General features: G+C 38.5%; 1 protein-coding gene across 6 annotated transcripts in view; it reads right to left on the reverse strand.

Annotated features, from left to right (window-relative positions):
- The window catches only part of ROBO2 (roundabout guidance receptor 2), a 635,780-nt gene that overhangs the window by 171,911 nt on the left and 442,729 nt on the right, over window positions 1-21,140 (reverse strand). For all 6 annotated transcript variants that reach the window (XM_032150412.2, XM_032755092.2, XM_032755094.2 and 3 more), the window contains exon 3: window positions 5,418-5,575. In XM_032150412.2, coding sequence (XP_032006303.1) covers window positions 5,418-5,575 — 158 coding nt within the window. The remainder of the gene's footprint in view (window positions 1-5,417; window positions 5,576-21,140) is intronic.

A 21,140-nucleotide genomic window follows, 5' to 3' on the forward strand; every position in this document is an offset into this window, starting at 1 on the left:
CCACACCACACCTATTCCAAAATTGACCACATATTTCAAGTAAAGCTCTCCTCAGCAAATGTAAAAGAACAGAAATTATAACAAACTGTCTCTCAGACCACAGTGCAATCAAACTAGAACTCAGGATTAAGAAACTCACTCAAAACCGCTCAACTACATGGAAACTGAACAATCTGTTCCTGAATGACTACTGGGTACATAACGAAATGAAGGCAGAAATAAAGATGTTCTTTGAAACCAACGAGAACAAAGACACAACATACCAGAATCTCTGGGACACATTCAAAGCAGTGTGCAGAGGGAAATTTATAGCACTAAATGCCCACAAGAGAAACCAGGAAAGATCCAAAATTGACACCCTAACATCACAATTAAAAGAACTAGAAAAGCAAGAGCAAACACATTCAAAAGCTAGCAGAAGGCAAGAAATAACTAAAATCAGAGCAGAACTGAAGGAAATAGAGACACAAAAAACCCTTCAAAAAATTAATGAATCCAGGAGCTGGTTTTTTGAAAAGATCAACAAAATTGATAGACCGCTAGCAAGACTAATAAAGAGGAAAAGAGAGAAGAATCAAATAGATGCAATAAAAAATGATAAAAGGGATATCACCACCGATCCCACAGAAATACAATCTACTATCAGAGAATACTACAAACACCTCTATGCAAATAAACTAGAAAATCTAGAAGAAATGGATAAATTCCTTGACAAATACACCCTCCCAAGACTAAACCAGGAAGAAGTTGAATCTCTGAATAGACCAATAACAGGTTCTGAAATTGTGGCAATAATCAATAGCTTACCAACCAAAAACAGTCCAGGACCTGATGGATTCACAGCCGAATTCTACCAGAGGTACAAGGAGGAACTGGTACCATTCCTTCTGAAACTATTCCAATCAATAGAAAAAGAGGGAATCCTCCCTAACTCATTTTATGAGGCCAGCATCCTCCTGATACCAAAGTCTGGCAGAGAGACAACCAAAAAAGAGAATTTCAGACCAATATCCTTGATGAACATTGATGCAAAAATCCTCAATAAAATACTGGCAAACTGAATCCAGCAGCACACCAGAAAGCTTATCCACCATGATCAAGTGGGCTTCATCCCTGGGATGCAAGGCTGGTTCAACATATGCAAATCAATAAATGTAATCCAGCATATAAAGAGAACCAAAGACAAAAACCACATGATTATCTCAATAGATGCAGAAAAGGCCTTTGACAAAATTCAACAACCCTTCATGCTAAAAACTCTCAATAAATTAGGTATTGATGGGACATATCTCAAAATAATAAGAGCTATCTATAACACACCCACAGCCAATATCATACTGAATGGGCAAAAACTGGAAGCATTTGCTTTGAAAACTGGCACAAGACAGGGATGCCCTCTCTCACCACTCCTATTCAACATAGTGCTGGAAGTTCTGGCCAGGGCAATCAGGCAGGAGAAGGAAATAAAGGGTATTCGATTAGGAAAAGAGGAAGTCAAACTGTCCCTGTTTGCAGATGACATGACTGTATATCTAGAAAATCCCATTGTCTCAGCCCCAAATCTCCTTAAGCTGATAAGCAACTTCAGCAAAGTCTCAGGATACAAAATCAATGTACGAAAATCACAGGCATTCTTGTACACCAATAACAAACAGAGAGTCAAATCATGAGTGAACTCCCATTCACAATTGCTTCAAAGAGAATCAAATACCTAGGAATCCAACTTACAAGGGATGTGAAGGACCTCTTCAAGGAGAACTACAAACCACTGCTCAATGAAATCAAAGAGGATACAAACAAATGGAAGAACATTCCATGCTCATGGGTTGGAAGAATCAATATCATGAAAATGGCCATACTGCCCAAGGTAATTTATAGATTCAATGCCATCCCCATCAAGCTACCAATGACTTTCTTCACAGAATTGGAAAAAACTACTTTCAAGTTCATATGGAACCAAAAAAGAGCCCGCATCACCAAGTCAATCCTAAGCCAAAAGAACAAAGCTGGAGGCATCATGCTACCTGACTTCAAACTATACTACAAGGCTACAGTAACCAAAACAGCATGGTACTGGTACCACAACAGAGACATAGATCAATGGAACAGAACAGAGCCATTAGAAATGATGCCGCATATCTACAACTATCTGATCTTTGACAAACCTGACAAAAACAAGCAATGGGGAAAGGATTCCCTATTTAATAAATGGTGCTGGGAGAACTGGCTAGCCATATGTAGAAAGCTGAAACTGGATCCCTTCCTTACACCTTATACAAAAATTAATTCAAGATGGATTACAGACTTACATGTTAGTCCTAAAACCATTAAAACCCTAGAAAAAAACCTAGGCAATACCATTCAGGACATAGGCGTGGGCAAGGACTTCATGTCTAAAACATCAAAAGCAACGGCAACAAAAGCCAAAATTGACAAATGGGATCTAATTGAACTCAAGACCTTCTGCACAGCAAAAGAAACTACCATCAGAGTGAACAGGCAACCTACAAAATGGGAGAAAATTTTCACAACCTACTCATCTGACCAAGGGCCAATATCCAGAATCTACAATGAACTCAAACAAATTTACAAGAAAAAAACAAACAACCCCATCAAAAAGTGGATGAAGGACATGAACAGACACTTCTCAAAAGAAGACATTTATGCAGCCAAAAAACACATGAAAAAATGCTCATCATCACGGGCCATAAGAGAAATGCAAATCAAAACCACAGTGAGATACCATCTCACACAAGTTAGAATGGCCATCATTAAAAAGTCAGGAAACAACAGGTGCTGGAGAGGATGTGGAGAAATAGGAACACTTTTACACTGTTGGTGGGACTGTAAACTAGTTCAACCATTGTGGAAGTCAGTGTGGCGATTCCTCAGGGATCTCGAACTAGAAATACCATTTGACCCAGCCATCCCATTACTGGCTATATACCCAAAGGACTATAAATCATGCTGCTATAAAGACACATGCACACGTATGTTTATTGTGGCACTATTCACAATAGCAAAGACTTGGAAACAACCCAAATGTCCAACAACGATAGACTGGATGAAGAAAATGTGGCACATATACACCATGGAATACTATGCAGCCATAAAAAATGATGAGTTCATGTCTTTGTAGGGTCATGGATGTGAAACTGGAAACCATCATTCTCAGTAAACTATCGCAAGGACAAAAAAACAAACACCGCATGTTCTCACTCATACGTGGGAACTGAACAATGAGAACACATGGACCCAGGAAGTGGAACATCACACTCCGGGGACTGTTGTGTGGTAGGGAGAGGGGGCAGGGACAGCATTAGGAGATACACCTAATGCTAAATGACAAGTTAATGGGTGCAGCACACCAACATGGCACATGGATACATATGTAACAAACCTGCACATTGTGCACATGTACCCTAAAACAAAGTATAATAATAATAATTTTAAAAAATAAAATTAAAAAAAAGAAATTGTAAGTCATTAGAAACTTCCTTAACATCAATGTCTCTCTGACATTCCTTTGTTTCTCCCCTCCCCTTGCCCCAGGAACAGAGAGGGAAGGTCTCTGAAGTTTCCTTATCTGACTGAGAAACGTTATTCCAGAAGAAAAACAATTGCCTTAAATCCCCTGTCTGAAATCTCAGTAACCTGCAAAGATTAATCACCAAAGAAGAAACTAAAGGTCATTACCATGCCTACTGGACAGACTGTTCAACTACTCTTCTTGGGGTTGTTATGTGAGACTTTATCTACATAATAAGACAACCTTTGTTTGCAGTGCAGTTCTGCCCCTCACCTTCCCAAACTTGTCACCACCTCTCCCAGAGGCCAGAGGAACTTTGTCTATTTGTTGGGCCCATTCATCTTCTCTGAAAATCATTTATTCTTCCTCTAAAATTGCCTACTATTCCCACTTCCCTCTATCCTATGAAGAGGGTAATTAAGCTTCAACCATCTAGCCCATCTTTGAGTTTTACAGTTTGTGTGATTCCCTTGCACTTACATATAAATACATTTGTATGCTCCTCCTTCCATTAAACTGTCTATTGCCAGTTTATTTCAGCAGACTAAAAGACTTAAACCTTTAGAGGGTGAAGGGAAAAATTCTCTTTGCTTCTATACCAGAAACACATGAATATACATTGTCATCCCTTCCACAGCCTATCTAGTTCTGTTTTATGTTGTAATCACACTTTGCACAAAGGAAAAATCCTCATTTGTAATAAACATATTTTTAAGATAATAGATATCAATGCTTTATAGATTTTTTATTAAAATGGCACATTTATTCAGTCAAATGAGAAATTATCTTAAATGTATTCACTCTCAGTTGTATTGAATATAAAAATTACACTACTGAATAATATCAGAAAGTTAAGCAATTATATACTATTTCTGTGGGTTGGTTCTCACTTAAAAACTTCACATACAAGTGTTGCATGGATCCTCTGAAGAAACAAAATGATTACGCGCCATTTGCCTGTTTCTGTGTGTTTCATTTTGAATTTTAATCAGCTGATGAATCTGATTATAAATTTCCTTTGAAAACAGTTATTTTTCTACATGCAGAATCCGTCAGCTATTTTGATTTCGATTTTATTTCATATCTATTCAATTTGCTTTTAAGTCAATTCATGTATAAAATTTTACTGTTATAAATATTATTTATTTGGAAAAACTGGGAAAAGAATTTGAGATATTCATCACCTTAAATTACTTTCTCTTATAATTTTTGAAAATGGTGCAAAATTAGATGTAGTTAATGTGGTTTATGGCTGTCATTTATACTTTAACACTCATGTAGTGCATGATCAACAGAAGCTTCTGGAGATTTTATAGAAGAGCTAAAACATCAGCCAGGTGCAGTGGCTCACGCCTGTAATCACAGCACTTTGGGAGGCTGAGGCGGGTGGATCATGAGGTCAAGAGATGGAGACCACCCTGGCCAACAAGGTGAAACCCCATCTCTACAAAAAATACAAAAAATAGCTGGGCATGGTGGTGTACGCCTGTAGTCCCAGCTACTTGGGAAGCTAAGGCAGAAGAATCACTTGAAACCGGGAGGCAGAGGTTGCAGTGAGCAGGATCACACCACTGCACTCCAGCCTGGGTGACAGAGAAAGACTCTGTTTCAAAAAAAAAAAAAAAAAGAGCTAAAATATCAATATTGCAGTGTAAAGATATAATTCAGATTGGTGCAATTATTAATATTTCATGTACACTTGATTTACATAATTTTTGTCTCTTGTAGTCTCATCCAAATGTTTTTAAATCTTTTCAAGGCAGTATAAATTGTAATTAACATTCAAATACAATTGTATTAATAATAAGTTAAAGAATAAAATACATCTATTTTGTACTTTGAGACTGAAAATTCAATCTCTCTGGGCCATGATTTTAATGTAACTCACACTTATTCTTTCTTCCTTGTCATCAATTCGAACTTTGTCTTTTCTCCAGTAGATGGTGGGTTCTGGGTGTCCCCGGGGAGGCTGGCACTCCAGGATTGCAGGCTCCCCAGCTGCCACTACAACGTCTGTGGGGTTTTGTCGGAAGTCATCTCGTAACACTGAGGAAAAATAATTACAGGAAAAGAAAACTCAATGACAGTAACTTAGGCATTTTGTTGTACAAGGTAACTTCAAGTCTTGTTTACCTTGTTCTAGTAAAAATTGCCTGGATTTTTACTGAGAACATAGCTGTATCTACCTTAAAATATTCTAGAGCCAACATAAGTGATCAACAGGAGAATGGCTGACTAAATGATCACGCACCTTTGCTCAAAAATTCAACTTTAAAAATGAAATCAGTCAAAAAAAATGAGAAATATTCATGTACAGTTCTGTGATTAATTAAAAAAGCAAGGTGCAGAACCCTTCATTAGCATGATTCTATTTTCTATATAGAAACTCATATATATGTGTGTGTGCGTGTGTACGTGTGTGCGCGTGTGTGTGTGTGTGCGCGCATATATATATGCATGTGGTTTGTGAGCCCGCAAGCCTAACAGTATGTGAGGGAAAGTGGGGTGAGAATTCTTTGAGAAAGTCCTTTCTCATGACATGAACATGGACAAGATCCACACTGTTTTCATTACACTTCAGAAGACAGATTCATAGTTCACCCTTGCAGCACACTAGCACCCACATATGCAAGGCTACATTTTCATTCTCTCTGCAACTCCACCTGCCGAGTGACATCTGGGCAGCGTGACATTCAGGGCAGAGATATGCCTTATAGCAGTTTTGCTGTCTGAAATTTCCCTCCTTTCATTAAGGAGAACAGCAGGTTGGACCTCTGCTGTAACCACCGAAAATCTGGCACACCTGCCTCTCCAAATGTCACCTATCTATCTACTTGTGCTTCTCTGCTCCTGACAAGATGAAAAGCCTGGAGAGATGGCTCAGCCCTAGCGGACTGCGTTTATGTGGTAAATCAGAGCTACATTAATTTTAGGGTAAACATTCAAAAAAGTAGTTGAGATCAGCAAATGTGCCATATACTACAACTGCCTCTGCTTTTCGTGACTGGCTTCACTGTTTCTGTCTTGGACATTCCAACACCGACATGTTTGGTTCCAAAGTACCTCGAGGTAAAATGAACCTGCACACACACACACACACACACACACACACACACACACACACAGACACAGACACACGCACACATCAGATGTTTGAAATCAACATTAGGCAGCTTGTGGTAGCCTGTTATGTAAATCATGTGCCGCTAGTGTGGACTGGGTCAAACCAACTGCCTTCCGTGTCCTATAATGAGACCCACTTCAGCACTCTGCTTCTTTGTTGTGCCAAGTCTGTAGGTTAATCGTCATTCTCCAAATAAATAAAAATCCCTGTCCTTAAAAGAACTCCAGAGAGACAACTCAGTGACTTTCAGGGTTTTTCTTTTCTCGTCTTTTGCAACACATCCTTTAACACGGTTTTCCATCTTAATGAAGTCACGGCCCTTTATGAGATTAGAGAACCTTGTCTCTTATCGAAGGAGTGGTAAGAAATAATTCAGCACAAATTGTTCACTCTCAGTTTATAAGCTGATTAATTTACTGATTTCACTGCTAAAGAAATGTGTTCCATTTCAGCACTGTGAACTGCATATTTCTGGCCCCCTTGCCTAACTGGCAAGAAAGGTGTGATTTATATGCATAAGGATTTGCTTCTCAATGGGCTGAGGAAAGTGTGCATTTAAATGTGACATTCATGAACTGATGAGAAGGGGTTAACACCGTGGTTCCCTCTTGCAGGTAAATCCTCCAGGGAGAGCAAGCTGGTGACTCATTTATATTCTAAATACAGAACAGCTGCCTATTTATGCAATGTTAAGAAGTGCAAAAATATGGTAACAGGGTGATGAGCACCCCTACAATATCCGGTACTGGCAACAAATGGTGTTTTTGCAGGCCCTCAATCTGTTCCAAAATGGCACATCTGGCCAGTTGAAGGGCCTTCTCCAGATCTGCTCTCCTAAAAAATGGTATGCCAAAAAGCCTAAGCACAAATGGTACTTAATACCATTGCAAATCATTCAGAAATACAACATTACACCAATTTGCCACGATCCATTTTTTTTTAAAAGGTCCTTTGACATGAGGGATAGAAAGAAGAAAAACATCACAACAAACTGTAAGGACTGGTACTCTTTAACAATAAAACATGTGCTTATGGCATTCAACAAAAAGAGGGAAAATGACTCCAATTTGCAAATGAAGCCAAGAAATCTAACATCAACTGTAATTTTAGGCTTTCAGACTATTCACCGAGAGAGCAGGGTGAGATAATGATATAATTGATACTGTACCCTCTTCAGCTTGTAATATGCTCTTTGGGGTTTGTATAGTACTCAGTAAATCCGTCTGTGTTTAGTGATATCATTTATTTTACCCTAAGTCTTCAGGATATTATAATATGTTTCTTCTCTCTCTCTCAGTTGAAAAACATGCTTTTCAGCAGGTTCCAGCATAGGCAGCCTAGAACTTATTTTTAGAAAAAGGAATAAAATCATTTTTACTCTTCTCAAATTTTGAAGGAAGATATATATATTCTGATATTTGTTTATATGTTTCTGGGGTCTGTATTTACATTCATAAATGTAAGAAAAATAAAATAAAATATTATCTATCAGTTCCCATTTTTGTGCTAATTATTAATTTCTGCCTTGGATTTTGCCCTGTGCTCTTTATCGTAGCCGATAAAAACAAGAAAGTGTTAGCCATGGTGAAGTATTCCCATGTGTTGGATGAAGAGAACTAAAATGGTCTGGTAAATGTAGAAAATAGCAAAGCAATTTCAAACTCTAAATTGAATGTGTGTGTGCGTGTGTATTCCCCCTAAATCCTCTACCCTAGAAAGAACTGAAAACTATATTTTCAAGTGTGACTTGACAAGTATGTCAAAAGAAGAGCACATACCACAGTGTGTGTTACCTGATTCTCCAAAAAGTCTTTAAATATGATGAAGAGAAATAAATCTGATGAGAGGGTAGCAGCAGTTGTGTTTTAAAGAAAAAGGATATACTGTTTCCATAACGGCTGTGTTAATTTACATTTCTACCAAGTTGTAGGGGCCAATGGAAAACTTCCCCTTTGCCTCTGATGTTTCACTGAAAAATCAACTCACAAAAAGCAGATTAACTGGAGAAAAGGTATACAAATTTATTAGCGTACTCTGAGGAGAGTCACAGAGTAATTGCCTAACACAGCTATGGTAAACCAATGCTTATATACTCCGTTCCTTAGGGGAAAGGGAGATGGGTAAGTATAGATAATTTTTAGGCGGTTTCAATAACCTTAAAGAACATACAATAGCCTGGGACAAAGACTTTCCGGCTCACAAGGGGACGATGGTTTTTGACGAAAGTTTGCCCAGGTTTGTTGTGCTACTTCAGTCTTCCTTTCTGCAATATCATTTGAGCTCATGAAAATTCAGGGAAGGGGCCAGAGGTCATGGTTTTCTTCTTTGGTAGGCCCGGACTTTAGGAGGTAAGAAACTTTGGAGACCAACTTCATGCTGTGCTTCAGGAGACACAGGACTGAGAGCTGGGGGTTTGCAGGAAGGAAGGTCAGAGAGACCCTGAGGCTTCCTCTTCAGTTCAGCATGTCCAAGTGCTGCTATAGGAGCTAGAAATTGTTTGGCACATAGTGAGGGTAAACGAGTCCTCAGCGAGGCTTCCCTTTCAACAAAAAACAGCCCCAAATAATTTCTAACAGAGTAGCCTGTAGCCGGGTACGGTGGCTCACGCCTGTAATCCCAGCACTTTGGGAGGCCGAGGCAGGCGGATCACGAGGTCAGGAAATCGAGACCACGGTGAAACCCCGTCTCTACTAAAAATATACAAAAAATTAGCCGGGCGTGGTGGCGGGCGCCTGTAGTCCCAGCTACTCCGGAGGCTGAGGCAGGAGAATGGCGGGAACCCGGGAGGCGGAGCTTGCAGTGAGCCGAGATCGCGCCACTGCACTCCAGCCTGGGTGACAGCGAGACACCATCTCAAAAAAACAAACAAACAAACAAACAAACAAAAAAAAAACAAAAAAAAGAGCAGTCTGTAAAATCGAACTGCAGACATAGAGAAGCAAGCCGGAAGCTTGCACGGGTGAACGCGGGTGGCTGTGCCAATAGAAAGGGATAACCCTGGAAGCCAAGTCTGTTCAACACGGAGGCTCCATCTTCTTCTTCCTTCTTCTTCTTCTTCTTTCTTCTTCTTCCTTCTTCTTCCTCTTCCTTCTCTTCGTCTTCTTCTTTCTCCTTCTTTCTTCTTCTCTCCTCCTTTTTTTTTTTTCCGCCACAGGTGCAGTAAAAAAGCAGGCAACATGGTGCCGTCCAGGTACAGAATTCATCCGCATAATGAAAGGCTAGGGTGGGGTGGCCAACTTCTTCACGCTCTGTGTAAATGACACACCTGCCCCAACCAATCCTTTAAACCCTGTGGGAATCAGACACCGCATCCTCAAGCTGATCTATAAAACCAACCGCATCTCGTCGCACACTGGGAGATACGCTCGGAACCCCTCCCTCTGCACAAGGGAGCGTTTCTCCTTTGCCTATTAAACCTCTGCTCTTAAACTCACTCCTTGTGTGTCCATGCCCTTGATTTCCTTGGCACGAGGCAACGAACCTCGGGTATTACCCCAGACGAACGACACTGCTTCAGTGACATATTTCAGGGTATCAGTTTCTGAGCCTCAACAAAATATACAAGGGTTCCCTTTTCTCAACGCCCTTACCAATATTTATCTTTCATCTTTCAAATAATAGCTTTTCTAACAGGTGTACATTGTACCCAGTAAATATATAATATATACGATTGCTTGTCAAATAAAAATACAATTTTTAAAATTTCATTTAAAAAGAAAAAGAATATAGTAGGTACATTCTAATATAGAGCTTGCTTGCAGATCTCAGTTAGAATACAGGGTTTCAAATCTCCATGGGGTGGGGTGGGGGGGCATATGTAAATGGCTAGAACCCAAATATTCATTTCCATATGTGAGCTGGAAAACACATATAAATAGTTCACTTAGCTAGTCATAATATAACCTGAATTATATTTGCATGCTTTTTTACATTGGGATGCACCATGACTTAGGAAATCATTTTGGAAAATTGGAACATTCTAAATTACTAGAGTACTTGGTACAATATCGTTCACATTTATGACATAGAGATTTTTGACAAATTAAAATTCTGCAAGTATGTAATGAATGCTGTAATGTGCCCAACACTCTCCTATAAACTGGTTAAGAAATATATTAACAAGAATGACGTGACAGTGCCTGTGATAGGCCCTTGCTCTATTCTCCAATGATCACTCCCTTCTGTTATTTATTCCCTTTGTATATCTCCTCCCCTTGAGCATGAACTAGACCTACTGATTTACCTTTGATGAACAGAATGTTACAAAGTGATAGGATGCCACTTTCAAGATCAGTTTATAAAAGATTGTGACTTTCATGTTTTTGCTCTCTCTCTCTCTCTCTCAATGGGGCTTAGAAAATGGTACCCCAAAATATGCCACTTTAGATTTTAAACTAAGGGTACCCAGTGAGTAGCAAATGAAAGAAAAAGCTTTCTCTAAAGATCCCCTGTCTACCTAAAGATCCTGTCCTCCAGAAGATATTCAATTAATTCCTTTCTCAGATATCTTGTTAACCAGGGGAAATTGGTGCATACTGCAGGAGGAAAGACCAGAGTTGACACTGCACCCAGAGCTCAGGGAAACTTTGTCCCAGGCCACCCTTTGTTCTTCAGGCCCATTCATCTCCTCAAAAACATCACTTATTCTTCTAAAATTGCCTGTATCTCCCACTTCCCTCTCCTCTATGAGGAGAATAATTCAGCTTCAAGTATTTGACCTTTCTTTCAGTCTCATATTTTGTGTGGCTTCCATGCACATGTGTGCATAGTAAATATGTAGCCTTTTTCTCCTGTTAATATGTCTATTGTCAGCAGACTAAGTTATTGAATCTTGAATTGAAGTCTGAACTCCTCTCTTCCTCTCTTTTCATATACTTCCTCTGATCATGCAGGGTGCCATGTTGCAGAATGGAGTAGCCCATTTGACAAGGATCTGAAGGCAGCTTCCAGCCAACAGCTGGCAAGAAACCAAGGCCCTCAGTCCAAAAACCCTTGAGGACTCAAGTCACCACCAAATTTTGTAGTAATTTGTTACGAAGCAATAGGTAACTAATAGAGTGCCTTTAAAAAGTTTCATGTCCAGCTGTGATTTAGAGCTTATATCTTTGACTCCTGCTTCCTTATAATCCCATATTCTTTCCCACCCCAAACCCTCTGTTTTGTCTTAAATCAATAGTTCTCAGAAATTTTTCAAACTCAGTCCAGGCAAATCACTACTTAGTCATTTCCATCTTAGTTTATTAAAACAAATTAGCAATGACAATGAGGTGACACTGTATAATTAATGGACTTCTGAAAGATGCATTTCTAAACCACAATGTGCACATGATCCCAACTAATGCTATTAGAAAGGTAAAGCCTAAAATGCTACTGATAAAAAAAATTGGCACACATCATTGAATAAAGAATACCATCCACAACCAACTAAATATTACGAGAAAGATAATCTAAGAAATAATTGTAATGAAAGGTACGGCCAACAGCAGTTGAAAACCACAGGCGACCCAAACAACATCGAACACAAGGCTTTCCTGCCAGCAGGTTTTGTCTCTGTGTATGTGTCAGAACTGCTGGAGCTATGTGGCACAATGACATCCAAACTTCTCAGTAGAAGACTGACCTCTAGTCCGAAGTTATTCTTTTTATGACGTACATTTTAGTTTATGAATACAGTTTCAGTAAATTATGATAAATAGAAGCATACTCAGGAGCTTTTACTTATCCATATATATAATATATATAATTATGTGCTGATTGTCAGTAAGAATTTTTTAAACTTGCTTTTAAAAATTAACAGGCACATATAATGACACTTTTAATCTATTTTTAAAATAACTTGTTCTATGATAATAGCTAAAATTTAGTGAGTACATACTATGTGCCAAAGATAGCGTCATGGATATAGGTCATTGGAGCCTCATCTATTGTGTTAGGTAAGCACAGGGTTTCAACCCAGTGTGTCTGACACTAGAATTTATACACAGTCATTATGCTGCACTGATTTGCAGTATCATCTGGGTCTATTCATCCTCTCTCCACTGCCCTAGTTCAGAATGTCCTTATATCTTCCTTGAATTACTGTAAGAATATCCTATTTGACCTTTTTCTCTGATTTCTCCTTTAAACTTTCCATTGTAGCTATTAAGAGTTAGCTAAAATGCAAATGTGATCATGTCAACTCCCTTTTTAACACTTTTTAATGGCTCTTAAGATAAAATTCTCTCCTTAATATGATTTCAAATGTTGTTTGGAATCAGGTCCCTGCATATATCCCCAGGCTCATCAGGGACGTTTCTGGAACCTCCATGCCCTAGAGATATGAAGGAACACCTAATTATCATTGCGCGTCGGCATATGGTGGTCTTTCTGCCTGCAAGTGACTCCTAGCTGTCCCTTTGTTCTCTTACTTTTGCCTATGCCTTTCTGAAGTACATACTGTTCACTCAGTGTCAACTTTGGACTCACTCATCTGAAGTCTTTCCTTATCTACTTAACTGCACTGGGTAACCCTCCAAAGAGCTCTCTAGTTGAAGGGTATCAGAAAAGTTAACCAAATAATGTTGACTGGTTGATTGAATTGATGTGCTCTTCTTCAAGATGTGTGCTGCAGCCCTTTTTTATGATATAAAATAGACCACAGTGTTTTAATTTGATTGTAAAATGTCATTTATGGAGAACAATTTGAGTTGTTTGGATTTAAGAAATAGAGTCCTTGGCTTGCCAAGGAGTACATACACATACATCTGTAAAATAAAAGCCAGACAATTCAAGAAGGTCAGAAATCAACGACTCAAGGAAAAAACAGATTTATGTCAGCCAGAAAAACTGGTAGCACAAATTATACTATATCATAGTAAATTATTCCAATGGACTAAGAGAAAAAAAAGTGATGGTCACTCATAAAACTACCACAGATTATTCTCCCAGCCCTACCAACACCACTGCCACCACCACCACCACCACCAGTACCATAGGGAATGACTGAGTGTAACCCCAACCAGCAGGCAGCTCAGAACTTCCACTCTGCACATGACGAAAGCACCCTATCTCTTCCTGGACTACATGGCTATAGGTGGCAGCCATACTTTGACCCCAGGGGGAGCGCGAGCCTTAGGATGAAACTGGAGCTATGAACAAAGTGTAAAAAAAATCTGGGTTCTTAAGGGCATGGCTGGGCAAATTAATTCTGAAAACTGTGCTAACTGGACTTTCTAGATATGTTTCCTTTTATATTTAAGCCAGTGTAAGTTTCCCTTTTCAACCAGAAGCTCCCCGCTGACACGGCGTAATAATTCCGTATTTTTCTGAAGTTTTAATGACGAAACAACTGAATAAAGATTGTCATTCACAAGAAACTATTACGTTTGGTACAACTGAACAAAATATGGTCAGGAAGGGCAGGCTAGCCACCAGTTAAATAGACAATAACATCTGAACATGTGGGCATAAGTCACAAGTGGTTTCTTCTGCACAGAAGGGGAATGGGAAAGAAAGAACTCAGTGGGGAGACATCCGGGGGCCGCTGTGCCAGCTGACACTCTGGCACCCTGTAGCATGCTGACACTCCAAAATGAGAAGCTCTCACCCCCACCTCCAACGAGATTCTGTGTACAGGCACATTCACGGAGCAAATGATCCAGATAAACCAGCGGTATGAACTGGAGCATGTTGAATAAACAAGAATGCCCTGTGACTTGTTCATTTTCAAGTCATAGCATTTTGTGAAGTCTAGTATTCTGCAGGGAATAAAACACACAAACACAAACATAATTCACACAGGAGGAATGGCCAGCTTCGAGTTTCTTAGCCAAGTCTTTATTCTTGAATCCTTTTTTTAGTCGTGTTCTGTCCTCACCCACAATATAATTTGAAGTCCTGCTAAGAGTGCCAAGTCTTCCTTAATGTTTTCCATTTATGTTTAAAACTTGCTGAAGGATTCTTAGAAATTGCATGGGAACATCGTGCTGTCTGTAATTTGTATCCATAACCTCTGTAATGCATATGTTCTCCTTGGGGACCAAGTGTTGAGATCATTCATAAACTCTTGGATCACATGTGGCACTGCAAACTGGTGACATCTGACCACGGCAGACTCTAGGCCTGTCTCTGGCAATCATTTGCTTTGGTTTGCAGTTAAAGAGCCAGCAGTTGGCACGCCTTCAACACTTGGAAGTCCTATTTTTGGCAAAGCCTAGTATGTGATATTTGACAGGGATCTGCATAGCCTACCCATTAGCTTATGAGGAAGTTGTGGATTGAAGCTAATTAATGTTTAATCAGTTCCTCTTCTTTCTCCCTTAAAGAGCCATCGCCCACAGAATTGTTCACGTGGCATTGCTGTCTCCAAAATCATAGAAAAATCAAAGAAACTAGATCAAGTTAGAGATTGTGTCCAAACATAGCATGTGAGGAGAATGGTTTCTAGAAATGCTAGTATTAACCTACACGTGTCCAAGGCAATGCCCTGCTCAGCTGCAGAACAAACACCCATCTCACCATGCTCCCAAAGCGTTCTGTTCTGCTCCACAAGCAACGTCTTTCAGCACCTGCCCCGTTCGGACAAAACTGTCTTGGCTTGGTCAAAGCAATGCTTATAACTTTGGACATTGGAAGATATAATACAGTCAATTTAAAATTAAGAACTACACAGGCTAGCTTTTTTTTATATATTAGTATTTTTTAAGATGGTAACAAGGGGAAACACCAGATTGTTTCAAGGTTATAATACTGCCTCCTACTTTTCTTAGATCTGGGTTTGGGTACAGATAGGTAGGTAGGTAGGTAGGTAGGTAGATAGATAGGTAGATAGATAGATAGATAGATAGATAGATAGATAGATAGATAGATAGATAGATAGATAGATAGATAGATAGATAGATAGATAGATAGATAGATAGATAGATAGATAAGATAGACAGACAGACAGACAGACAGAGACAGACAGACGATAAAGCCAGCAAGCCCACCAGTTTTAAAGAATTTACATTTACAGGACGATTACAAATAACCATCTGTCTGCTTCTAGCTTTTCAGTCTGGTTCATGTCCCATGGGCCTCGGGTCTTCAGACAAAGTAGTTAGGCTGCTAGGCACCAGGGAGGCGTGTTACAGGTGCTTTGCAGAATGCCTGCCTGATTTCCCTACTGCTTCTCATTTTTCTCCAACTCTCTGCATTCCTTCCTCATTTAGCCCTTACCATTAGACCAAAGAAAACACAAATTAAATTATTAAATCTCTTTTACCTATATTTATGCAAAATTTGAATTCAATACACTTGTTTACATGCACGTTTAAATTAAAATATATCTAAGTATATATTTAAATCCAAATTTCAGGATTCATTACTGACTTATAGCTATAGTTGTCCATTTGAATAAAGGAAATAAAGAGTGTTATCAAGTACCTATTAATGTGCTGCATTATTCTGGATCCCAACAGATCGCCTCTCTCCTCCAGCCTTATCAGTCCTTATCTGAAGATACTAGCTTTTACAGCATTCCACTGCACAGTTCACAGAGGTACACAGCTTCAGCAGCATCTTTTGTCATTCTAGCCTCTCCTGGTATCAACGTGTTATTGCTCTGATATTTCTCTACCGTCGTGTATTCTGATGTACACGATCAACATGAATTACAATGCCAAGTAACTGCCAGATGTCATGAGTTATAAACTCAATAGTCTAAGGATTATTACACATTAGGGCACCCTACAGTGAAAGGGTGTCCTGGAATTTATGTGTTATTTATTACCTATTGGCAGGGTCTCAAAGTAATCTCACCCCTGCTGATGAAATGAGGGTTGAAAGGAAAAGAAGGTCAAGGTCAACCTTCTTTGCCAGTTACTTCCACACTACTGTTGCTTTATCTTTTCTTTCCCCTCTACCCGAAACTCAACAAATCTCTGAATAGAGTAGAAATATAATTATATCTATGGGCTTACAACTTGATTCTGCTAATTTCACCATTTCTATCATTTTAGCTATTTTAACAACACATTTTATAACCATAACCATTGGAGGTCCTAGATAGGGGGTTCACATGAATCGCGTCATAATCCATAAACTCAAAAATGAGCAGTTTGAGAGTACATGGTTTATGTTCCTCTTTTGCACCAGAACATAAACCAAAGCCTAACTGCATAGATTATATTCAAATTTTGAATTTTAAAAACATATTCCACATGCTTGTGGATTTTTTAGCCTTAGTCTTCCAATATTAAAATTTGATATGTCCACATCACAAAATCTGGGCACTACACTATCATGAATTTAGCTGAATGAGATCCAATTTGACATCCTATATTCTTCAAGAAATGTTCTACTTGATTACTACATGACAAGAGGCTTGAAATGTATCCTAATTCAGAATGTATCATATTGATTTTTAAATTCACTGATTAAAAATAGCTCTATCACTTTTCTACTCTATCCCAATCCCAGTAACCTTCTTTTCTTTTGCTACTAAATGAATTCCAAATGCAGTAGTTAACATTCAGCAATCTCATTGCCCATCTACCACAAATCTTCAAAAGCATCACCATCTTCTGACAGTTCAGCAGGAGAAGAGGAAGCAAGGAGCATATCCAAGTACTTTGTATAAATGCAAATATCCTAAATACCAAATTTAAATTACCTCAGAAAACTCATATTACACCACTGACAGTGACTGGAGAACAACGTGCTTGAAGATGTTTGTTTACTTATGAAAAGCATAATTCCTTACATTCCTAAAGACAAACTGATATCAAACAACAGATACTGAATATCTTTTTAAGGTATAAGTAATACTGAGTTCTCATGAAGAGGATTAATTATATGTGTGTTTTACCCAAAAGTATGTAAATATTTTAAAACTCATGGATGCTTTCATCAAACCTTCACGTCTTAGCTGAGACTGGAAAGAAGCCTTCTTAAGTAGAGTTTTAATAAAATCCTTCTTTTCCTCTGATACACACTGGAGCCACCTTGACCATCCATACAGTATGTGCTCAGCAATAAGAAAATAAATAGTACTGCCTTCTGAGTGTCTAGCTATATATCTAGTCCCTGGGCTGCCCCGTTTCTCCTAGCCTGAGGACTTACTACACTTTCACTCTCAGAATGCTTGGAGGTAAAAAATAACCACAGCCATTTCCTTTCTGTGAGGAGAGGAAGCAAATCTCTACACTGTAGCTACTACTTACTTAGCTGCATGAGATGGTTTGAGTTTCTCTCCCTGGGATGGTACCAAACTTGATAAATAAGATTTACCAGAAAGTCTACTAAACCTCCGTTATTTTGACCTGATCAAGGTAATTCATTATGCCATATTACTAAAATTCACAAACTGCCTTAATCTCTTTTTGGCTTTTTTCATGCACCATATTAACCTTACTCCCTCTAAAAACTGTCTACAAATAGTAAAATTAGAACCTTGTTTTCTTGGTACTCTTGATGAACAAATTATGGCTGTTGTGAATGTAGGGCAAGTTGTCTAAAATGTCAACAACAACCAAAAAATCTGAAGTTGGCGAACAGGACAATTTTTGAAATAAATTAGTGGATACTAAATAATCAAATGTTATATACAGATTAAGTAATTTCTAATGCACATGTTTAATACTGCCCTTGACATATTTTCCCCATATTTACTTAAAGGAAAGACCTTTACTTTAGAGGGCTAGGGCCTTATGACAAATGGCTTTAATGTATCACTGGAGAACCAATCACTGAAGTTGCTCTCAGTTGATAAAAGTGCTGGATATGAAGTATGGACTAAAAGACTTTTCATTTTCCTTCTAATATCCCAAGTAGTGAAGGAGGAAATGCATTCATTCATTCTGAAATTAAAAAAAAAAAAAACTTCAACATTACCTAAGAATTGGCCAACTTTCTATTTTACCTTCCAAACTAACACTTTTGAAATCCAAAGGAAGTACTATTAATAATTATTCCAGGACAGTTCCAGGAAATTCAGGCTGAATAGTCACCTTCCTCCCCCTGTAACTCTATGTGGTCTAGCCTCTAAAATAGTCTCTACAGCCTCTTCTTTGTCCCCTCAGTCATAATACTCAACCCACACTTCCTCATTAGGAATTAGAAGTAGTGTAGTAAACAAGAAAGACTTTGAATTTTACTTCTGAATCTGATCTTAAATGAGTTTAATGGCTGTCAATTTTTAATTCCTTTGACTATCAAATAGTTAATGATCTTCAAGAGGTCAGGCATGGTGGCTCACGCCTATAATCCCAGCACTTTAACAGGCCACAAGGTGGGGGGATCCCTTGAGCTCAGGAGTTCGAGACCATTTTGGGCAACATGGTGAAACCCCATCCCCACCAAAAATACAAAACTTAGCCAGGTGTAGTGGCGTGTGCCTGCATTCACAGCTACTTTGGAGGCTGAGGTGGGAGGATTGCTTGAGCCCAGGTGGTCAAGGCTGCAGTGAACCATGACTGCACCACTGCAGCACTCCAGTCTGGGCAACAGAGTGAGACTCTGTCTGAAGAAAAGTAGTAACAATAACAATAATAATAATAACCTTCAATAACCCTGTCCTGTATATAAAATTTTTCAGACCTTAATGTCTTGGGGTCAATCAATTACTATGCAATTGCTAAAAGTGATCATCGCCATGAATAAGTATTAAAGGAGTAGGGATTTATATATCATATAATTCTAAAAGCAAACATATTTAGAGGTACTATTTTATGTTATACAGTACTAATATCCATGGTTCTTCCCAATCAAAAAGTATAAATTTTGCCCAGTGAGTTTTACCTAGTTCACTTTTGAAAGTTGATTTTGATATGACCTTTAATTTTGCTCTGTTTAACTGATAACGAACTTAGATATTTGTTTTTCACTTTTCAACCAGCTCTAGTTGTTGAGACTACCTCTGTGAGGTAACGGAAGAGTTTTATTTTTCCATCATCCACTTTTTAAACTCAAGTATGTGCTGCACATTTTGTTCCAGTCTCTATATAGCACACGTTAGGAGTACAAGATATTTCAATGAAAGATGTTCCCCTCATGGTGCTAAAGAGATTTAGGAAAGTTACCATACCTAACTCAAAAACCACAAACTGAAAGATAAAAGTATGAATTATTGGGGACAAGTACACTTAAAATGCCATAAGGTAAAATGGAGGAAACATGGTTTTCACAAGGAAGGCTTTTTGGAGGGGCGAGTTTCAGAGCTGGGTTTGGAATACGCATTGTATGCTTTAATTAATTAGAAAAGGAAAAGAAACATGCTGGAATGTGCTTGCATGCACATAAAACAATCTCTGAAAGAACACACAGGAAACTAATAATAACAAATGCATCTGCGGGAAAAAAAAATACTGGAAAGTAAAGAATAAGGGAGGAAGACTTCCCTGCATCTACTTCATACTTCTTTAAAACCCTGTAAATGTATTAATTACTTATTAATACGTATGTTTACCAATGTATAAATTCAATGTATAAAGAAAAAGTATACTGACTGAGTGTTTTCAAATTATACTATCTTTCCCAACTGGATTCAACCAAAGAGTTGCAAAGAGAATATAGAAACGTGGTTTCTTACAAGAGTCATTCAGTGACACAAATGGCAATTTTCCACAATTAGGTGCTTTGAAATGTAAATGTCAATAAAATATCTGTAGGATGCTGGTAAGCATGGCCTTAACTTAAGCCTGATCAAAATGTACAATTCAACTAATGAGTTTTTTTCAAAGATAGACTAAAAATTCACAAACTTTACTATTGAGAAGGACCTTTCTTTTCATTTAACATTAACTGAAGGCCTATTATGAGCTAGGCACAAGAGACACAAAGACGAATTCGATGACAACCTTTTGATTTGAGACTTGGGTTCCTTCAGTGCCTCAACAGAATGTTGAATAAAGAGTGAGGAGGTTCTAAAGGAAGGAGCAAGTATTACTAACTGTGTTTTAGTTGACAGCAGCTTACAGTTGTTAATACATTTCTATAGAAGCCAAAATATCAATTATTACCAAAAATTATCAATTTTATGAAAAGTTATTTTTCTCTCTCAGATTATAAGTTGTGAGTTTATAAATCTATTTCATGTAAGTAAATCAGGCCAGGCGCGGTGGCTCACGCCTGTAATCCCAGCACTTTGGGAGGCTGAGGCAGGCGGATCACCTGAGGTCAGAAGATAGAGACCATCCTGGCTAACATGGTGAAACCCCGTCTCTACTAAAAATACAAAAATTAGCTGGGTGTGGTGGCACGGGCCTGTAATCCCAGATACTGGGGAGGCTGGGGTAGGAGAATGGCTTGAACCCAGGAGGAGGGGATTGCCATGAGCCAAGATAGTGCCACTGCACTCCAGCCTGGCAACAGAGAGAGACTCTGTCTCAAAAAAAAAAAAAAGGAAATCAAGAAAATTATAAATGATTCCTCCTTTAAAAAAGAAAAACTTATAACAATTCTTCATAGAGATTTCCTTAAAGAAAATATTATTTAAAAAATCTAATATTATAAAAATATTAATTTATTTTC

This window comes from Hylobates moloch, unplaced genomic scaffold (genome assembly GCF_009828535.3).
Source record: "Hylobates moloch isolate HMO894 unplaced genomic scaffold, HMol_V3 SCAFFOLD_4, whole genome shotgun sequence".
NCBI classification, from domain to species: Eukaryota; Metazoa; Chordata; class Mammalia; order Primates; family Hylobatidae; genus Hylobates; species Hylobates moloch.